This window comes from Prionailurus viverrinus, chromosome D2, assembly GCF_022837055.1.
Source record: "Prionailurus viverrinus isolate Anna chromosome D2, UM_Priviv_1.0, whole genome shotgun sequence".
Taxonomy (NCBI): domain Eukaryota; kingdom Metazoa; phylum Chordata; class Mammalia; order Carnivora; family Felidae; genus Prionailurus; species Prionailurus viverrinus.
The window spans coordinates 88,619,515-88,637,462 of NC_062571.1; the positions used below are offsets into that span (position 1 = coordinate 88,619,515).

General features: G+C 44.6%; 1 protein-coding gene across 6 annotated transcripts; it reads left to right on the forward strand.

Annotated features, from left to right (window-relative positions):
• The first annotated feature begins 253 nt into the window (after positions 1-253).
• On the forward strand, positions 254-17,775 carry LOC125147890 (zinc finger protein 501-like). 6 transcript variants are annotated; one of them, XR_007145342.1, is made up of 7 exons: positions 454-991; positions 2,020-2,176; positions 9,532-9,658; positions 9,894-9,986; positions 10,385-10,433; positions 11,223-11,557; positions 11,857-11,998. XR_007145342.1 is itself a non-coding variant. In XM_047825297.1 (6 exons), the coding sequence occupies exons 2-6, from the start codon at positions 2,084-2,086 to the stop codon at positions 17,682-17,684; spliced, it is 495 nt and encodes a 164-aa protein (XP_047681253.1). In that variant the 5' UTR covers positions 448-991; positions 2,020-2,083; the 3' UTR covers positions 17,685-17,775. The 6 variants fall into 6 exon arrangements, 4 of the variants coding, with proteins under 4 accessions (XP_047681251.1, XP_047681253.1, XP_047681250.1 ...); XM_047825297.1 differs by lacking the exons at positions 10,385-10,433; positions 11,223-11,557; positions 11,857-11,998 and adding exons at positions 17,347-17,496; positions 17,653-17,775 and having other exon boundaries at positions 448-991; XR_007145341.1 differs by having other exon boundaries at positions 455-991; positions 10,385-11,557.
• Positions 17,776-17,948: the final 173 nt, after the last annotated feature.

Consider the following 17,948-nt stretch of genomic DNA (forward strand, 5'->3'; position numbering starts at 1 on the left):
AAACATTAAAAAAACCTTTTTTTAAATGTCTTTCAAAGGAGTTAAAAAAAAGTCAGGAATTAATAAGGGACGAGAATCCCACGTTTGGCCACGTGGGTAGACCCCAACTCTCATCTGTCACCTCACCTCCCAAAGCTCCTAATGGACAGAGCGCAGAGGTTTGTGGGAAATGTAGTCTCTCCGTTGCACAGACGTCTTCCCGGAGGGGACTCTGGGAGTCTTCCGGGCTCCCTCTGCGCACGTGCGGCCCCGCCCCCTTCCGCCAGGGACTTCCGCTCCTGGCTCCTCTTTTGCCGCTGGCCCGAGGGCCCTAGGCTGGGGTCTGTGTCGGTCCCTGAAGGTTGGTGCGAGGGTGAAAGGGGAGCCCAGCACCACTCGGGGACTGGGCGGGCGAGGGGGAGGGGTCGTCCCCTTGGTGGGAGCGGGAAGGTGGGTTGGTGACCGACGGCGAGATGGGATCCGGCTGGGGCTGTGCTTTCAGTGGTCGCTTGGTCAGGAGAAGGCGCGCTGTAGAAGGCGCGGCATGTGCCTCCGGGAGCTTGGCGAACTGGGTGGTCGAGTCCAAGAGGCAGCGAGGGCGGGGGTGGGTCTGCAGACGGTCAGCGAGCGTCGGGGGCTGCGGTCGGCGTCCTCGTTCCAGCGGTGTCCTCAACCGTGGTGGCGTTCAGTTTGCTCACCTGTAGCATGAGCGTATTGATGAGCAGTGAGATGTCCGCGATTTCCAGAGAGATCATCAGGAAGGTGTGCGCAGAAAGGTGTGCGCACCCGGGTCTAAGGGTGAGGCAGTTGTTGTATTTGCGGGGTTTCTTGGCGTCTCCACAGCAGGCGGTGGCAGGGGTCAGGTTCCTCCCCCCCCCCCCACCCCCGCACTGTGTAGCCGTTGTTGCATCCACACGACTCCTGAAACAGAATGCTACGGGTACCAGTGACAGTTGCAACAAAGTTTATTACAATGAGAGGCAAGGCCAACCGATCTGGACCAACACTCTTGGTAAGTGTGTGGCCCCAAACGGCCGGGGTACAGAGTTTTTAAAGCCGATCACATCATTCTATCATTATCTGGGAACAGAACAGATAAACAGTTCCCAGATGAGTTAGAAACAGTTATCGAATGAGGTGATTATTTTAGACTTTCTGCCGCTAAGTTGCAACCAGTGGATCTCCTTGGCCTTGTCTCTGATGCTCTTTTTTGAGCTTTTGTTTCCTTCGTTGGTAAAGCCTAATTCACAAGAGTATGAAGTATGATTTACAAGAGTAAAAGCAAGGCTGTTATCTTTTGACTTTTAGTGTCAGAACAAAGTTGTTATCTTTCAAGCTAAGCGTTAGCCCTATAGTACAATTTAACCCTCACAGCGTGACCTTTTTGGTGATTTGTTTTGGCTGCCGGCTAAGCCATGCGTCCCTAGCAGGCTAGCCCCAGGTGTCTTCACATGATGATAGTGTTCCCAGAAGGTAACTGCTAGTGGAAAAGTCCTCTTCATCCTGTGTCTGGGTCACATGTGCTAAGCTGAGCTCCCTTTGACCAAAGCAAGTCGAATGGCGAAGCCCACACCGGTGTTGAGGAAATGGTTACAGGGAAGCAGGTCATTGAGAACCATTACGGGAACAGTGTGCCACACAAGAAATGTACCTTAGGTTCTTTTCCTATAAAATCACAGGCCAAAAATGTTGAGTTGCAAGATGTATACTTTCCGTGAAGATAAGGTGTTTAAGCTACAGGTGTCCTCGTGGAAACGCAAATATGAAGCCCTGTGTGTATGTCTCTATTAATAGGAGCGTAGTTAAACCACCGTGGTTTAAATAAGCATCTTCAGAATTTTAAGTTAATTCTTACTCGTAACTGTTGAAAAATCAGTAGGACATGGGTGTTTTCAGTAACCAAGGATAAACTGCATGTGCAGTTAATGGGCTTGGGGGTTCCCCTGCAATAGGGTGTTTCCTGCTGTTTCTCAAGGTGTGAGGTTCTGTTGTCTCACAGCAGGTGAACCCCCCCCCCCCCTTGTTAATTGTCTTTTCTAGCTGTGTGTAGAGAGCCTCACACAAGAGAATCCAGGACCTAGGAGCAAGTCACCGCAGTCCTGTCATGACTCTGGTCCATTGGCCCTCTCTCCCAGCTGTCCTCCCACAGTCCTCGGTGCGTTTCCAAGAGCAGCAGAACATGCAGAATTCATCTCTGGTGAGTGGTTTGTTTGCTTACTCCTCAGCTTGTTTTACATCGTGCTTCGTGAGCTTCACGCAGGGCAGTTCATAAATTAAAATAGAAAAGTAGAAATAAGTGAAACTCAGCTTCTGGGGAAAACACCTAAACGTGGAAATGGTGGCATGTAGGTATGGACGGGTTCTATGACCTGAGAGTCCTTCAAGGTGAGTGCAGATTCGTCCCTGATTTCTCTTTCTGATGTCGTGGAGAAAAGATAGGCACATTTGTTATCTTTTCAGAGTGGCCCCTTAGAGGAAAGTGTGCCACATTCTCATGGGACATGAAAGCTTGCAGGCCCAGAAGTCCGAAACGGTGCCTTTGTCGGTCACGGAGATGGTGTCGTGGACAGTGTTTCACTGCCAACCTGGCAATCAACACGTCCAGCATTCTGCAGCGGTGTCGGTCACCTGGGGCTGGAACACGGCTTGCTCACTAAGGGTTTTCTGGAGTTGCGATAGTAGCGTCCCAGACAGCTTTTGGAAGGCCCTACTTGATCCTCGGCTAAAACTTGGGATGTCTGGGGACTGAATTGACTGCAGGTCCTTCAAATAAGTCTCCCCACGTTTCTGTCAGTCTGTCTGTGTAGGTTGTGGGGCCGACTGTTCAAAGTTGTATTTTTCTGACAAATATTTCCACCGCTGGTCTGCATCTTAACCTACTCAGTGTGGTCCCAATTCACGTCTTCTAAGTGAGGAAATAACCTACAACCTGCATTATCCACCTAGATTATAGTTAGACTCCGTGTACTGTTGGGCGTTGCCTCACGTGAACCTTCTGCCGTAGTGACACTGCTCTCCAGGATCTTCTCCTGGACATTCTTGTCTGTTAGCTCCTGTGGCGGCCTGCCTGATGATTTCTTCTGCTTCCCTGAATTCTTCTCCTGTGTGTTTCTTCTCCTGAACATCGCTCTCCAAGTGTTCAAATCTGGCCCCCATATTCACACGATGTGGTTTTCCTTGACTTGTCTGGCCCTCTGTGGTTTGATTGTCTTGAGCATTTCTCTCCATCTGGGACCTCTTCCCCATCCTTTAGACCATAGGTCCAACTCCCCCGCGAATGCGTTGTTTGTGGCTGTCCAGAAGGCACCTCACACTGAGCGAGTCCCACCTGAAATCCATGTCATCTTTTCTTCCCTTACATGTGATATACTTTCCATTCACCAGTGACTCTAATGGGATTTCTCCTGGATGCCTCCTTCTCTCTCAGGTATAATCTCCTCTTACCTGAAGACCCATGTGTTTGTTTTGTTAGTTTATCCAAAATCTGCATTGGTGCTCACAGACAAATGGAGTAACTGTCTGTTTTACATTGGAATTGTCCTTCTTGGAAAAACCTGAAGGATGTATATGCCTGGTGATTGGCTTGGATCCCTCTTGAGCTGTGCTACTAGCCAACATGTGTGGTGACAGCTTCAGGAGTCCGGTTGGAGAAAGTATTCAGGAGTCAGTGATATACGTTCCAACAAGTGTTAAGATGAAGATAGGCAGAGTATGAAACAAGGAGCTCAGATTTTTATAATTTTTACCTTTTATTTTTATAAATTTGTCAGTGATTCTATCTGTATTTTTTATTATCGTATAATTGAAATTGCTTGTTCAAAAATGAACTGTCATGTTTTCAACCCTGTTAAAGGATATTTAATTTTTCTGTTCCAGCTAATCATTTAAAAGAAATGAGTAAGGAAAAATGGATGTTTGCATCAACCATAAATAGAATTTTGGACTACAGTTTGGTGAAAAGTTGGTTACCTTTTTTTATTTTGATAACATATACATAACCTGGAGCACCTGAGTGGCTCAGTCGGTTAGGCATCTGACTCTTGATTTTGGCTCGGGTCGTGATCTCACAGTTCATGGGTTCGAGCCCCATGTCAGGCTCTGCACTGACAGCATGGAGCCTGCTTAGGATTCTCTCCTTGGCTCCCTCTGTGCCCCTCCCCTGCTTGCGCTCACTCCCTCTCTCAAAACAAATAAATAAGCAGTAAAATATATATATATATATATATATATATATATATATATATATATGGCCTCGAATTGGCCATATTGACCATTTTAATTAAAAATGTCAGTTCAGTGGCATCAGTTTTAAGCATCTTGTGCAACTGTCTCCAGAATTTTTTCATGTTTCCTAAATGAAGCTCTGCTCATTAAATACCCAGTACCTGTCCCCTCTAATTCAGCCCTTGGCAGCCATGATTTTATTTTCTATGTCCATGAATTTGGCTATTCTGGGGAGCCTCTATAGGTGGAGTCAGGCAACATTCATCTTTTCATGCCTGACTCATTTCACTTAGTGTATTGTCTTCAGGGTTCAATTGTGTCACAGGAAGCCATGGTTATAACATGTTTGTTACTCCCTTGAGGTTGAGTTTAATTAGTCTTGACTCTCCAAGCATTTCTTACATTTTTTTCTGTAAAAATTGGAAGAGGCAACCTTTTCAGCCCTAAACAGTAACAGATAAAATGAGAAATCCTTTGAAAGTTTTTCAGTCCTACAGGTTCCCAAATTTACAGTATCTCCCAATTTTCTTTCATTCCTGCTTGCACACTGAACTCTTTTTTTCCACCTGAGCTTATCACTTTTCCTATAGTATTTAACTAAAGGCAGCGACTAGTGCCTGATACTTACTACCAATACTCTGTTTTCCCACCTCTTTTTCTAAAGCTTTAAATCCATATGGTAATCATCACTCATGTTACTTCAGTAACATTAGGTACATAAGTACCAGTGATCATAAGTAACACTGATCTGCTATTTAGCCCCTGGTATCATGGATCACCTTCCTCCCAGTTTCTTTGCACTGCTTGTTTCTGTTTGGTGATTATGCCGATTCATTACCAGTTAGGTCCACAACAAAGGTTTCATTCTTTCTTATGCTACCTGTCCATCACGGATCAGTTTTGCTTTTTATCCTTTTTGTCTCATTCAGTATCCCAGACGGAGGAGCACTTTTTTTTACTGTAACATTGTTGGTCCTGTGGCAGAGGGAGGACATGGTGATCTATGCATGGCTCTTCCAGCTTCTGCTTAGAAGTGACATGTGTCACTTCCATTGACTTGTTCTTGTTCAGTGCCAGGTACATGGAAGAATATAGATCTGTTTATGTGAGTTCCACCTCCAAGGGATATTAATCCTTTTGCATAGAAGGGCACCTCAGGGAGTACTGTGGACTGCATTGTATTTCCCCAGAATTTGTATATTGAAGGCCAGCCCTAACTGCCAATGTGACTGCATTTGGAGATCAAGCCTTTAGAAAGTAATTACTGTTAAATAAGGTCCTAATGGTGGGGCCCTAATCTGATAGGATTGGTGGCCTTATGAAAAGAGGAAGAGGAGAGACTTTTATTCCCCCACCATGAGAAAACAGCAGGAGAGTGACCATCTGCAAGCCAGGAAGATGGTCTATACCCGGCACAGAACTGGCTGACACCTGACCTTGCATGTCTCAGCCTCCAGAAATCTGAGAAAAATTTGCTTACAAAAGAATTTTTTTAAATGTTTATTTATTTTTGAAAGAGACAGAGTGTGAGCAGGAGGTGGGGGGGGAGTGGGTGCGGGGCGGCTGAGAGAGAGAGAGAGGGAGTCACAGAATCTAAAGCAGACTCCAGGCTCGCTCGGAGCTGCCAGCACACGGACCAACGTGGGGCCCGAACGCACGAGCCATGAGATCATGACCTGAGCCGAAGTTGGAAGCTTAACCAACTGAGCCACCCGGGTGCCCCAAGAAATTTGCTTTTGAATCCATCTAGTCTAGGGCATTTATTATGTCAGCCAGAGCTGACTGATAAGGGAGAGACACTAAATTTTGGTGAACAGAAGTATAACCTACCACGGTCTCTGTCTATTCTTACTTAATCTTCTCTATGAACTTTTAAATTAGCTTGTCTGTATCTAAGGATGTGTTGTTTATTAGGATAATATTACATGAATTTCCTGATTATTAACTTACTGAGAATTGATATCTTTTTGATGTAGATCTTCCTACTTGTGAATATGGTGTCTTTCATTTATTAGTTCTTGTAGCCTTCATATTTTTTTCTCCCATAGCTTTGTATGTTTTCTGTTAATGTATTGATATGTATTCTGCTTTTTGTTGTTGTTATAGTATGAATGTGTTTGTTTGTATGAAGACATTATCTTTATAATCTACAGTTTATAGAATTTTCTTATAGAAAATTCTTTTCTTTGTGACGCCTGGGTGGTGATTAAGTGTCCAGTTCTTGATTTTGGCTCAGGTCATGATCTCACAGTTGGTGGGATAGAGTCGGGCCTGCTGGTGTGCTCTCCTTGTCTCTCTGTCTCTCTGTCTGTCTGTCTCTCTGTCTGTCTCTCTCTGCCCCCTCCTGATTGTGTGTGCACTTTCACTATCTCTTTGTCTGTCTCAAACTTAAAAAAGAAAATTAGTTTCTTTCTATAGAATAGTTCTCATAGGATTCTTTTGAGTTTTCTACATATAAATTATATTTAAATTATGACCATTTTTACAACTATTTATCTCTTTTCAATTGCATTGACTGTCACCACTTGTAAATTGTTGAATAATTGTGGTGGGAGAGCACCTTTATACTCCAGTATTTCCTCATGAAGTGTGATGCTGCCTCTGGGGTAAGACATACACATTTAATCATTTTAAGGAAGAATCCTCTAAATCCCCTTTGGTTAATGGTTATTATTACAAATGGGAGAACATTTTGTAGATACCTGCTTAGTGTCTATTTGAATCATCATAGGACTCTTCAGAAACGTGAATATGATGACGTGTATTAATAGATTCCTTAGTATGGAGGTTATTTCTATTCCTGGAATAATCTCTAGAAATTTTCTCTGTGTCGTGGTGTCTCTCTCTTTCTCTGACAGTCAGCATTGGTGTGTCCTAAAACACGGCACCTGTTCCTTTCTCCTTTCAAAGTCTTAGGTTCTCTGTGAGCCGTTCCATTCACTCTGATGGCTTCAGCTACCACTAAAATTCTGCTGCTTCCCCAATGTTTATTTTCAGCTTGGATCTCTCCTGAGCTCTAGATCATGTATCCAGTTGCCAGTATGACATCCCTGCGTACGCACAGACTTCAGACATGCTGTGTCCAAAATCTGTGTGTCTCGTGCACACTCTGTGCCCTATTTTATTTCATCTTATAGCACCAGTATGTATCTAGCTGGTCATGCAGACAGCCGGGTTCTGTCTTCACCCTTCTCAGAACAAATTAGAACCAACTTGTGTTTCTGCTTTCTTTTCGTTTTTGCTTTGTAGGATTAGTACCCTATTCTGTAATTTTATTGCTCTGTATCCTCTAACCCCAAGTTTGTCCTCTGTCACTCTCTTCTTTTTTTTTTTTTTTAAATTTTTTTTTTAACGTTTATTTATTTTTGGGACAGAGAGAGACAGAGCATGAATGGGGGAGGGGCAGAGAGAGAGGGAGACACAGAATTGGAAACAGGCTCCAGGCTCTGAGCCATCAGCCCAGAGCCTGACGCGGGGCTCGAACTCCCGGACCGCGAGATCGTGACCTGGCTGAAGTCGGACGCTTAACCGACTGCGCCACCCAGGCGCCCCTCTGTCACTCTCTTCTAAGCTCTTTCCCATCCTGCTTCTAGGGGAGGACTGTTAAAATGCAAATCTGGCCGTGTAACTTACCTCTTCTTACTGGCCCCTGATTATTGACACCCTGTGGTTTAGGAAGTAGGAGGTACTCACACTGGGGAGGACAGAAGCAACCCTTTGGGATAAGGAGGAAATATTCAAATGTGTCTGTACATGCTTTTTTTTTTTTAAATTTTTTTTTCAACGTTTTTATTTATTTTTGGGACAGAGAGAGACAGAGCATGAACGGGGGAGGGGCAGAGAGAGAGGGGGACACAGAATCGGAAACAGGATCCAGGCTCCGAGCCATCTGCCCAGAGCCTGGCGCGGGGCTCGAACTCCCGGACCGCGAGATCGTGACCTGGCTGAAGTCGGACGCTTAACCGACTGCGCCACCCAGGCGCCCCTCTGTCACTCTCTTCTAAGCTCTTTCCCATCCTGCTTCTAGGGGAGGACTGTTAAAATGCAAATCTGGCCGTGTAACTTACCTCTTCTTACTGGCCCCTGATTATTGACACCCTGTGGTTTAGGAAGTAGGAGGTACTCACACTGGGGAGGACAGAAGCAACCCTTTGGGATAAGGAGGAAATATTCAAATGTGTCTGTACATGCTTTTTTTTTTTTAAATTTTTTTTTCAACGTTTTTATTTATTTTTGGGACAGAGAGAGACAGAGCATGAACGGGGGAGGGGCAGAGAGAGAGGGGGACACAGAATCGGAAACAGGATCCAGGCTCCGAGCCATCTGCCCAGAGCCTGGCGCGGCGCTCGAACTCACGGACCGCGAGATCGTGACCTGGCTGAAGTCGGACGCTTAACCAACTGCGCCACCCAGGCGCCCCTGTACATGCTTTTAATGTATAAGTAAAAAACAAGGTGAGTGCATCAAATTTGTTGTGTTGGAATTAGGTCAGATATTTAAACGCAGAACTATAGGGGCGCCTGGGTGGCTTGTCGGTTAAGTGTCTGACTTCAGCTCAGGTCATGATCTCGCAGTCTGTGAGTTCGAGCCCTGCGTCAGGCTCTGTGCTGACAGCTCAGAGCCTGGAGCCTGCTTCGGATTCTGTGTCTCCCTCTCTCTCTGCCCCTCCCCCACTTGCACTCTGTCTCCCTCTCTCTCAAAAAAAAATTTTTTTTTAAATGCAAACTATAATCTGTTCCTTAAATACCTTTACTGCCTTTATGTCTCATCACAGCCTAGGAGCAACCATTTGGACATGGTGCTGTTTGTACTTCCATTAATGTAGCATGTGTACCTGTTGCCCTCGTGACTTCTACTGTAGTCTCATAATTATGAGAATACGTTGTCCACATTAAACAGCTAATGTGTTTGGCTCTTCAGGGAAGTGTGATTGGATGGCACAAGGGCAGCTGTTTTCTTCTTTCTTACTCTTGTCTACATTAAACACGTCTAACCTCGTTTATCTAGTGCATTACTGCAGGTGTATGTTTACACTAAGGCCTCCATACCAGGTCATACACACCTTTGAGGAGCACAGTTATCTTTTCGTCTCTAGTAGCAAGGACGGTTCCAGCTTGACAAGGGAAACTTTATGATTGTACTTTTAGGGATTAAAGAGTTAACATGGGTAGGATAGTTCTACTGTGGATTCGCTTTAGCCCACGGTACAGAGTACAAAGCACGGTGTATTCTGTGTAAGACAAAACACACAAAAAAGAATGAACTCTCAGGCTTGTTCTTCTGATCCCAGCTGATCCCTTGAATTGAGACATGTGTCATTCATTACAGGGGTTGGTGTCGTATGAGGATGTGGCTGTGAACTTCACCTGGGAGGAGTGGCAGGACCTGGATGATGCCCAGCGGACCCTGTACAGGGTCGTGATGCTGGAGACCTACAGTAGCCTGGTGTCACTGGGTGAGTGAAAGTGTCTTAGTGTCCTAGCACTGCTGTCTTCATTGGTAAACGTGCAAACTGCTTATGAGGTTACATGCTAGTTAGGTTTAAGATTCGAGGCCCAGAAGAACGTGGGTGTTCACCTCTCTAATCTGAGGTTCAGATCGGCCCTTCGTTGCACGACTCTTGACGCTGTGCTCCTGTCATTCTTTAAAACGGTTTGGTAAAAGCCCCCCCCTTTATTTCTGATCAACAGGGCACTGCATTACCAAACCTGAGGTGATCGTCAAGTTGGAGCAAGGAGCAGAGCCATGGACAGTAGAGGAACCCCTAGAGCAGAGCCTCCCAGGTCTGTCAGTGCATACTGGGCAGGGGTCTGGGAAGGGGAGAGCATAGCCGATGTTGGCCGTGCTGGGTTGTTTTTTACCCGTGCTTTTCCTAGGTTCAGACATGCTCTATTTAGTCTCCAAAGATGCTTCTTATGTATAAACCACCCCCATCTTTTTTTCTATTTTCTTAGTCTTACCCAAAATCCAGTCTTTACCTGCCTCCTCTTAGAATGTTTTTCTTTGTTAGCCACTGTCTGTAGGTTGTAAGATGCCCTCCTTTCCTCCATCCTCATGCACTAGTTTTTTTCAGACATTTATTTATATACTCATTATTCTTTCAACAAGTGTTAAGCAAACGCTAGTCATCTTGTAATTATGGGGATAACGACAGTAATCAAACAAGTGCACTCCTTTCTAGGTGGTTACCGGTTATTGAGTCAGCATGAAACACATATACGACATACGAAGTACGTGTGAAGTAGTGGGATAACCCGCACAGATGTCACCGTGACAGAAAATGGGGTGTGCCATTTTAGTAAGGAAGCCCAGGGAAAGTGGTTTTGGGGTGATTAATTATTAAGACTGTACTTTGGGATAGCTTAAGTTTAAGGTGGCAATTTACCAAATTTGACAGTATAACATATAGGTGGATATAATATCTGGAGTAGAAATTGGACATCACTATTACAAGGTACAAGTTAGAGAAATTGTTAAGGGCAGAGGATTAGAGGAGGTTGCCCAGGGAGTTGTTAAGAAAAGAAGGGGAGCCCAGGACCAAGCGTTGTCAACCACGGCATCACAGGTGGCAGGAAGGTGTGGAGAACCACGCACAGTGTGGAAAGGGGCAGTCCATGGCATGGGAGGAGAATCTGGAGAACGTGTGTCCTCGAGGCCAGTGGAGCCCGGGGTTTCAGGGTGCAGTTGCTTACGCTAAATCATTCTGAAACAATGACCCATACACGGACTCCCTTTTCGCTGAAACTAGGACACGTGCAAAACTCCAGAGTGCAAAACACAAGCCTTTAGAAACTGCACATTGTCAAGTAGGGCTGCATATACCAGGAAGTGGGGTGGGGATGCTAGGGTTTTTGATCTAAGAAGGAGCCAGAAAGAGGTTTTCCAATGATGGTGGGCACAGCCTGGGTTGCAGAGCTTAAACCCTTTAGGCCAGCAGGGAGAGGTAGCCCAGTGTGGAGGATTGGAGCTCTCTGTACCTGTTATGGTTGTGAGAAGCCAAACATGCTGGGTTTAATTAGGAATTAGCCGAAAGGGGTCTCTGGCTGGCATGGAGAAGGAGAGATGATGCCTTTGAAAAACCCCACGGATGCCCAGGGAAAGGTGAAAAAGCAAAGAAATGTGGGAACAAATCCTTGTTCCTAAGCAACATCCCTGCTGAGATGACAGAAGAATGGCTCTGTACTGCATCCTGAGGTGGCGGATCCAGGAAGACCTTGTCGTCTTCAAAGCTGAGTGATGAGAAAAGGCCCAGCACAAGTGACCTACAGTTATTGTGAGAGAAAGCGGGAAATGGAACAGGAACACAAATGGCAGATGAAGAGAAGTCCAGCTGAACACTAAGACTTGGGAATAGGTGAATATTGTGACCAATGGTTTCCTCATGGATTCAAAAAGGAAAAAAAAAAAAAACGATAAAAAAGCAAAATCAACAAATAACTAAAACCATGATCTGACATTAGAGAATCTGTTGGTGTAACTTGTTACATGATTTCATTAGAAAGAAAAATCATATACTTATCATAATCATACCCATTTTAACTCTGTAAAATTCTTATCCTACACGATGGAAAGAAACTTGTCCATTTTTACATGAACATTCTGTAAGAAATGCTTAGGTGTGGTTCATACATATGGTACTTTGTCTCATTTTAGATGTCCAGACAGCAGGTGACCTGATGGAGACTGGCCAGGAGTATCAGAGCAGACTTTTGTGGCAAGTTGGATTGGCCAATTATGAAACGTCAATGAAGGAGAGAACCAGTTTGGGAAAAACACTTAATTTGAGTGCAGCTGACGTTTCAAAACTGATTATAAATAACGGAAGCTACTCAGGAGTGAAGCCAAAGTTGTGTAATGTGTGTCAGAACACGTTTCTCCCTGGTGAGCCTGGTGGGATGCGTGTTGGAGAGAATGCCAAGGAATGTCATACAACTGGGAGCCCCCTCAGGTGTGCCGAGTGTCCTAGTTGTCATCCGAGGAATCAGACTTTGCAGCAGCCTCTTGAATTTAGTGGGCAAGCGAAAGACTTCAACAAGGGGGCAACACTCTGTACCTATAGGAGAGCTCACATGGGAGAGACTGCCTATAGGTATAATGAACACCGGGAAGCCTGTGGTAAGTCAGCTGTCACTGCCCAAGAGAGAACTCACATAGGGGAGAATCACTGTGGATGTAACAAATGGAGGAACACTTTTTGTGAGAAACCAACACAGTTGCATCTTGGTCTAGCCGATTTTGAGGAGCAACGCCATAAACATGATCAAAGTGGGGGTAATTTCAGCAAGACATCACACCTCGCTCAGCTTTCGAGAACTCCGTTAGAAGAGAAAACTTTTGAATGTGATGTATGTGCTAAAACTTTCTACAAGAGGTCTAATCTCAGTAAACATCGGAAAATACACACAGGAGAGAAACCCTATAAATGTAGCGAGTGTGAGAAGACCTTCATTAGTAAAACAGTTCTTACAGTACATCGGAGAACTCATACAGGGGAGAAGCCCTATGCATGTGTCGAATGTGAGAAATCTTTCTGCCATAAGTCACACCTGACTGTTCATCAGAGAATCCACACAGGGGAAAAACCGTATGAATGTTATGAATGTGGGAAATCCTTCCCTGTGAAAACAAAACTCACCGTACATCTGAGAACACACACAGGGGAGAAGCCCTATGAATGTAATGAATGTAGAAAAACCTTTTATGAGAAGTCAGCTCTCACTGCACATCAGAGAACTCACACAGGTGAGAAACTCCACGAATGTAAAGAATGCAGGAAAGCTTTCTGTGGGAAGTCAGCTCTCACTGTACATCAGAGAACTCACACAGGAGAGAAACCCTATGAGTGCAAAGAATGTTGGAAGAGTTTCTGTCGGAGGTCAGCCCTCGCTGTCCATCAGAGAACTCACACAGGAGAGAAACCCTATGGATGCAATGAATGTGGAAAGGCCTTCTGTCAGAAATCACACCTCGGCAAACATCAGAGAACTCACACAGGGGAGAAGTCATGTATGGCAGAGACTGGCAGTGTATTCTCCAAGACCCACTTTCTTTTTCTCTTAGCACATAGTTAGTCCGCATTTCTCAGCCTTCCTTTTCCAGGACCGTGTATCTGAGCTCTGGTTGGTGGTATGGAAACACAGTGGTGAACGTTAATTTAGGCCTCTCCCACAGAAACTCTTCGGTGCGCACTTGGTTGCTCATGCCTGTGAGTCCTAAATACAGATGTCATCTAGGGTAGCCTTGGGAACACATGGCAGAAGATGGCAATTGTGACTTTGGACAGAAGATGTACCCCCCAAACTCCATGTGTAACTGACACAAGTGAGAGACGTCTATGCTGTTGAGCTGTCCCACGTCTGGTCTTGAAGCACTGCTGCACCACCACCCTGCCATTGCTCATTCGCTTTATGAGCAAGAGCATTCTGGGACAGGTTCCGGCTTTGGTACATCAGAAAATTCACACAGTGGAGAAGCCTGTGTTGTGTTCTTTCATCCCCTAGTTTGTTTATGAAAACAAGTGAAATCATTGGAGAAACAAAGAATCAACATATTTGAGTATGTTTTTATCTGTCAGAGGCATCATGAACACTGAGAACTAAGGATAGTACAGCCTTGAAGTGTCTTTAATGTGTCAAGAGTTTCAATAAAACTTTTTTATGTATGAGAGAATTTGTAATGAAGGGAAGATAATCAATTTAGGTAATATGGATGAAAAATTTCAAAGAAATATTAAATACAGTATTGAGGTATTAAAAAAGAGTTGACTACATGTCAGTGGTTGCCTGCTGGTGGTGATTTTGCCTCCTAGGGGATGTTTAGTGATATCTGGAGATGTTTCTGGTGTCTGCAACTGGGGATTGGGAAGTGCTGCTGGCATCTCCACAGAGGCCAGAGATACTGTTGGACACCCCACAATTTACAGAACAGCGCGCACAACAAAGGAAGATCAGGCCACAATTCTAATAGTGCCAAAGTTGAAAAACCCTACTCTAGACATACTTCCTGTGCCCATTCTGTTTTTTTACGCATAAAAGTTCAACTATTCTCACCCTGTGGAGTATGTTGGGTTTAAGTGTATGAGTATTCTATGTTAACAGAAATTTTGTTAATGGAACCAACCACCATAATGGTAGGGAATGTATACCCTTAATATTGTGACTTATGTTAGGATTTTCCACATTAAATTTCACTCTTGCCTCTTATATGTTGCTAAATATATCATCATGTCTAAAATCTTGTACTACATACTTTTTTTCCTACCCTCCTAGTATATAAATTTGCATGAATATTATTACTAAATTGTCTCAACTAAATCAGATCACTTTTTTCCTAAAGTTTTCAGCTAACACAACCAGCCAGTGGCAGTAATAGAAATGTCTTTAACTAGAAGTGTCCAAACTAGGTGTGTAATTGTTAACACCTTAAGCCTAAGTTAAGGTAAACAGCTGTGAACAAAATGTGTCCCTTCATCCTTCTTGATGCAAAGCAGGCTCTGGAAGAAAAATCTCCCTCTTCCTGTTACTTGTATGTTTGATGGAGCGGCAGCACAGGTTGGAGTGCTTGTTGCTGTGTGCTGTGTAACAGATTACGTGTTTGCATTGTGAATGGAGTGCTGTGTGGGAGCCTTGCAGCTCACAGGCTGCACTTGTGAGCTGTGTGTTCACAGACCTTCATATGTCCCACTTCTGTGTCTTCATATTCAAGAGGAAATAATACTAGAAACTGCTGCAAAGGGTTGTTGTGAGGAGTAAAATAGGTCAGATAACTAAGATGCTTCACAACATTACCTGGCACCTGGCAGCAGTATATAACTGTTAGCTATGATGGTACCATAATTACAAAATTAATATGTTGGTGGGAGGCTTGAACAGACTGGCTACACAGGTTCATGTTCAAAATTTTTGCCAAGGTCTATTTTATTTTCTTGCCTACTTATACACAATTAGGGATTTCTTCTTTTTTTAATGTTTATATTTGAGAGAACATGAGCAGGGGAGGAGAGAGAGAGACGGAGACACAGAATCCAAAGCAGGCCCCAGGCTCTGAGCTGTCAGCACAGAGCCTGATGTGGGGCTCCAACATGAACTGTAAGATCATGACCTGAGCCGAAGTTGGACACTAAACTGAACGAGCCACCCAGGCACCCAATTAGGGATTCATCTTGATTGGAACGTTTATGATTACCTCGACTAACCTCTAATTCATTTGAGCTTGACACGTGACTCATCCCTACCAATGTTGTTTAAGATTCTGTCATGTCGGGAATGCTCACTCAAAAAAAGAGACATAGGCAAATGTAGTTCTGTTGCTACATTCACACCCTTCTAAGTCTCCTCAAGATCTTAAAGATGTTTACCTCAAAATGTAGGACCTCATCATCTGTATCTGGTCTACATGCACATAGTCTTTTTGGACACCGTCCCTTGTCTGTGACTTAGTCTGAAAGCCTAGGACCTGATGTGACTAGTTATGTGCCCTGCACACACTCAACACACAATGGTAGCACAGAGATAGGGATTCACTGATGGTCCATTCGAGGGAGAGGAACTGGGAGGCACTTAGCCTCCCATACACAGAAACTGAAATCTGGCAGGGCACACCATCAGTTCCTTAATAGGATGCAGCGGTTCTGGGAATGACGTTAGGGCTCTGGATTCTGCACTCCGTCACCTCTCTTCTGCATGACCTAGCCTGATTTATTTATTCATTTTGCTGTCTAGTTTCTTCAGTTCTGGTTCCTGCCCAGAGGGCTCTTCTCATTTGAACTGTTTCTAAAACTTGTGTTTCAAATTGATTTCATGCCTTTAAAAAAGTTTTTGGATTTCTGATAAATTATAATGTAGTCCACTAGGTGAAAGCCACCCCTATATTTCTGGAACAGGATCCACTCCACCTCGAACTGAGAGACGTGGGGACAGTGCTACTATTTATCATCTGTCATAAGGGTTTACAAGGCACACTCTTTAGAGTCTCAAGAAAAGGGTCTTAGAGCAACACCCTTGGTCTGAGATTTGCTCTGAGGCTCCATTTTGCCGGTAGCAACCTGACTGTGACCTGTAGCCTGCATTCATTTCATACTTCAGGGATCTTTGTTTCTGACTGGAGACGCTGGGAAGGAGGAACAGTTTTATTTTCACACCTAGGTAGTCCTGGTCCCTTGGTGTTTTGTCTAGATTGTTCTCTAAAACTGAACGATTTCTTTTAGCTCCTCTGTGTCTACCTATACCTATGGTAAGTGACTCTACCAGCTATGGATTTTTTTCTTTTTGTCTCAGCTAGAAACCCACCCTTGGTTGCTCTACTATGTGGTGCTGGGGCTACATTTCTCTTATTCCAGCTGACACAATCTCTGGGTTTCCAAAGAAAGGGCCTGGAGGGAGATTGCAAGGCAGAGCAGGAAGGAGGATCTTCTTCCTTGGCAGGTATCCATGTGGTTGTGAGCAGGGGTGGGGCAGGCCCTGGTCCTGTTTCTCTGTCTAGAACTTTAGTACAGTGAATAGTATTTGAACATACCCTAAAGTGCTTTAAACACTTCACTGGTAAGTATTAAAGAAGGTACCTTCTATTCCTAGATTTTACACTTTTTTTTTATTTAAATAGGTGTTGGATTTTGTCAAAGGCCTTTTGTGCTTCTGTTGAAGTAAGCATGTGTCTTTTTATTTAATTAAAAAAAAATTTAATCTTTATTTTTGAGAGTGAGAGAGACAAAAGGAGAGCAGGGGAGGAACAGAGAGAGAGGGAGACCCAGAATCCAAAGCAGGCTCCAGGCTCTGAGCCGTCAGCACAGAGCCCGACGTAGGGCTCGAGCCCACGAACCATGAGATCATGACCTGAACCGAAGCTGGACGCTTAACCGACTGAGCCATCCAGGCGCCCCTCATGTGTCTTTTTTCATTGTGAATCACTTGAAGCTACAAAATTAGCTGAACTGCTGCTATTCAAGGTGATTATTTCCATTGCTACTCAGGGGAATGTACTAATTTCCAGGCAATGCAGGAGTTGTTCTGATAAGGTGTAACCAATTCATTTATGACACAGGTCTGATTAACTCCATGTCAGAAAACTGGGAGATTTATGCCTGGTGTCTCTAACTGACGGAGTAATTTCCCACCATGTCTGTCACATTCCCCCGTTCTTCCACAGAAACAGTACTCTCCAGGGAGCCTGTTTGGACCTCTCTGCAATCCCACCACGTTACTGTCCTACCTGGATGTGGGAGTCTTTCAAGACAAGGAATCTCTTCCTACTTCATTCACTGTATTGTGGTTCAGAAGCACTGCTGCCCTTTATTGGGTGAGTGCATTTTCATGGAGTCTTAGGTGATTGACTCCCAGCACACAGGATTTCTAAGACACTTATGTTCTTGTGACAGGTGTGAGTTACATATTTTGTGCCCAGGAAGGCACAAACTACACTTGGCCTCCAATTATGTTTTGTTTTTTTTCTCAGCTAATCAGTGGAGACTGTGGGCAAGGGACTGACTGGATGAGAACCCCCAGCACCTCCATCCCCACTGTTGAGATTTCTGGGATTCAAGCACTTCAGGCTTGAATAAGGAATTAAAGAAACAATCACACTGTGGCTTTGCAGACCTGCATCCTTCTGCCTGGGAACCGAGAACAGTGTGTTAAGTCCTAGAAAGGAGCAGACCAGAGACTATGAGGGTAGGGAGGCCTGCTGTGGCCCTCTGGCTGAGGCCAAGGCTTTACACAGTCTCAGGGGCCAGACAAGCCCTACCCCCTCTG

Bases quoted from the DNA above. Each gene is read 5' to 3' on its own strand.
- LOC125147890 (XM_047825295.1), top strand. From the start codon at position 2,084: ATGACTCTGGTCCATTGGCCCTCTCTCCCAGCTGTCCTCCCACAGTCC. The intron at 2,177-9,531 runs GTGAGTGGTTTG...CATTCATTACAG, and splicing joins ACATGCAGAATTCATCTCTG to GGGTTGGTGTCGTATGAGGA. The intron at 9,659-9,893 runs GTGAGTGAAAGT...TCTGATCAACAG, and splicing joins CAGTAGCCTGGTGTCACTGG to GGCACTGCATTACCAAACCT.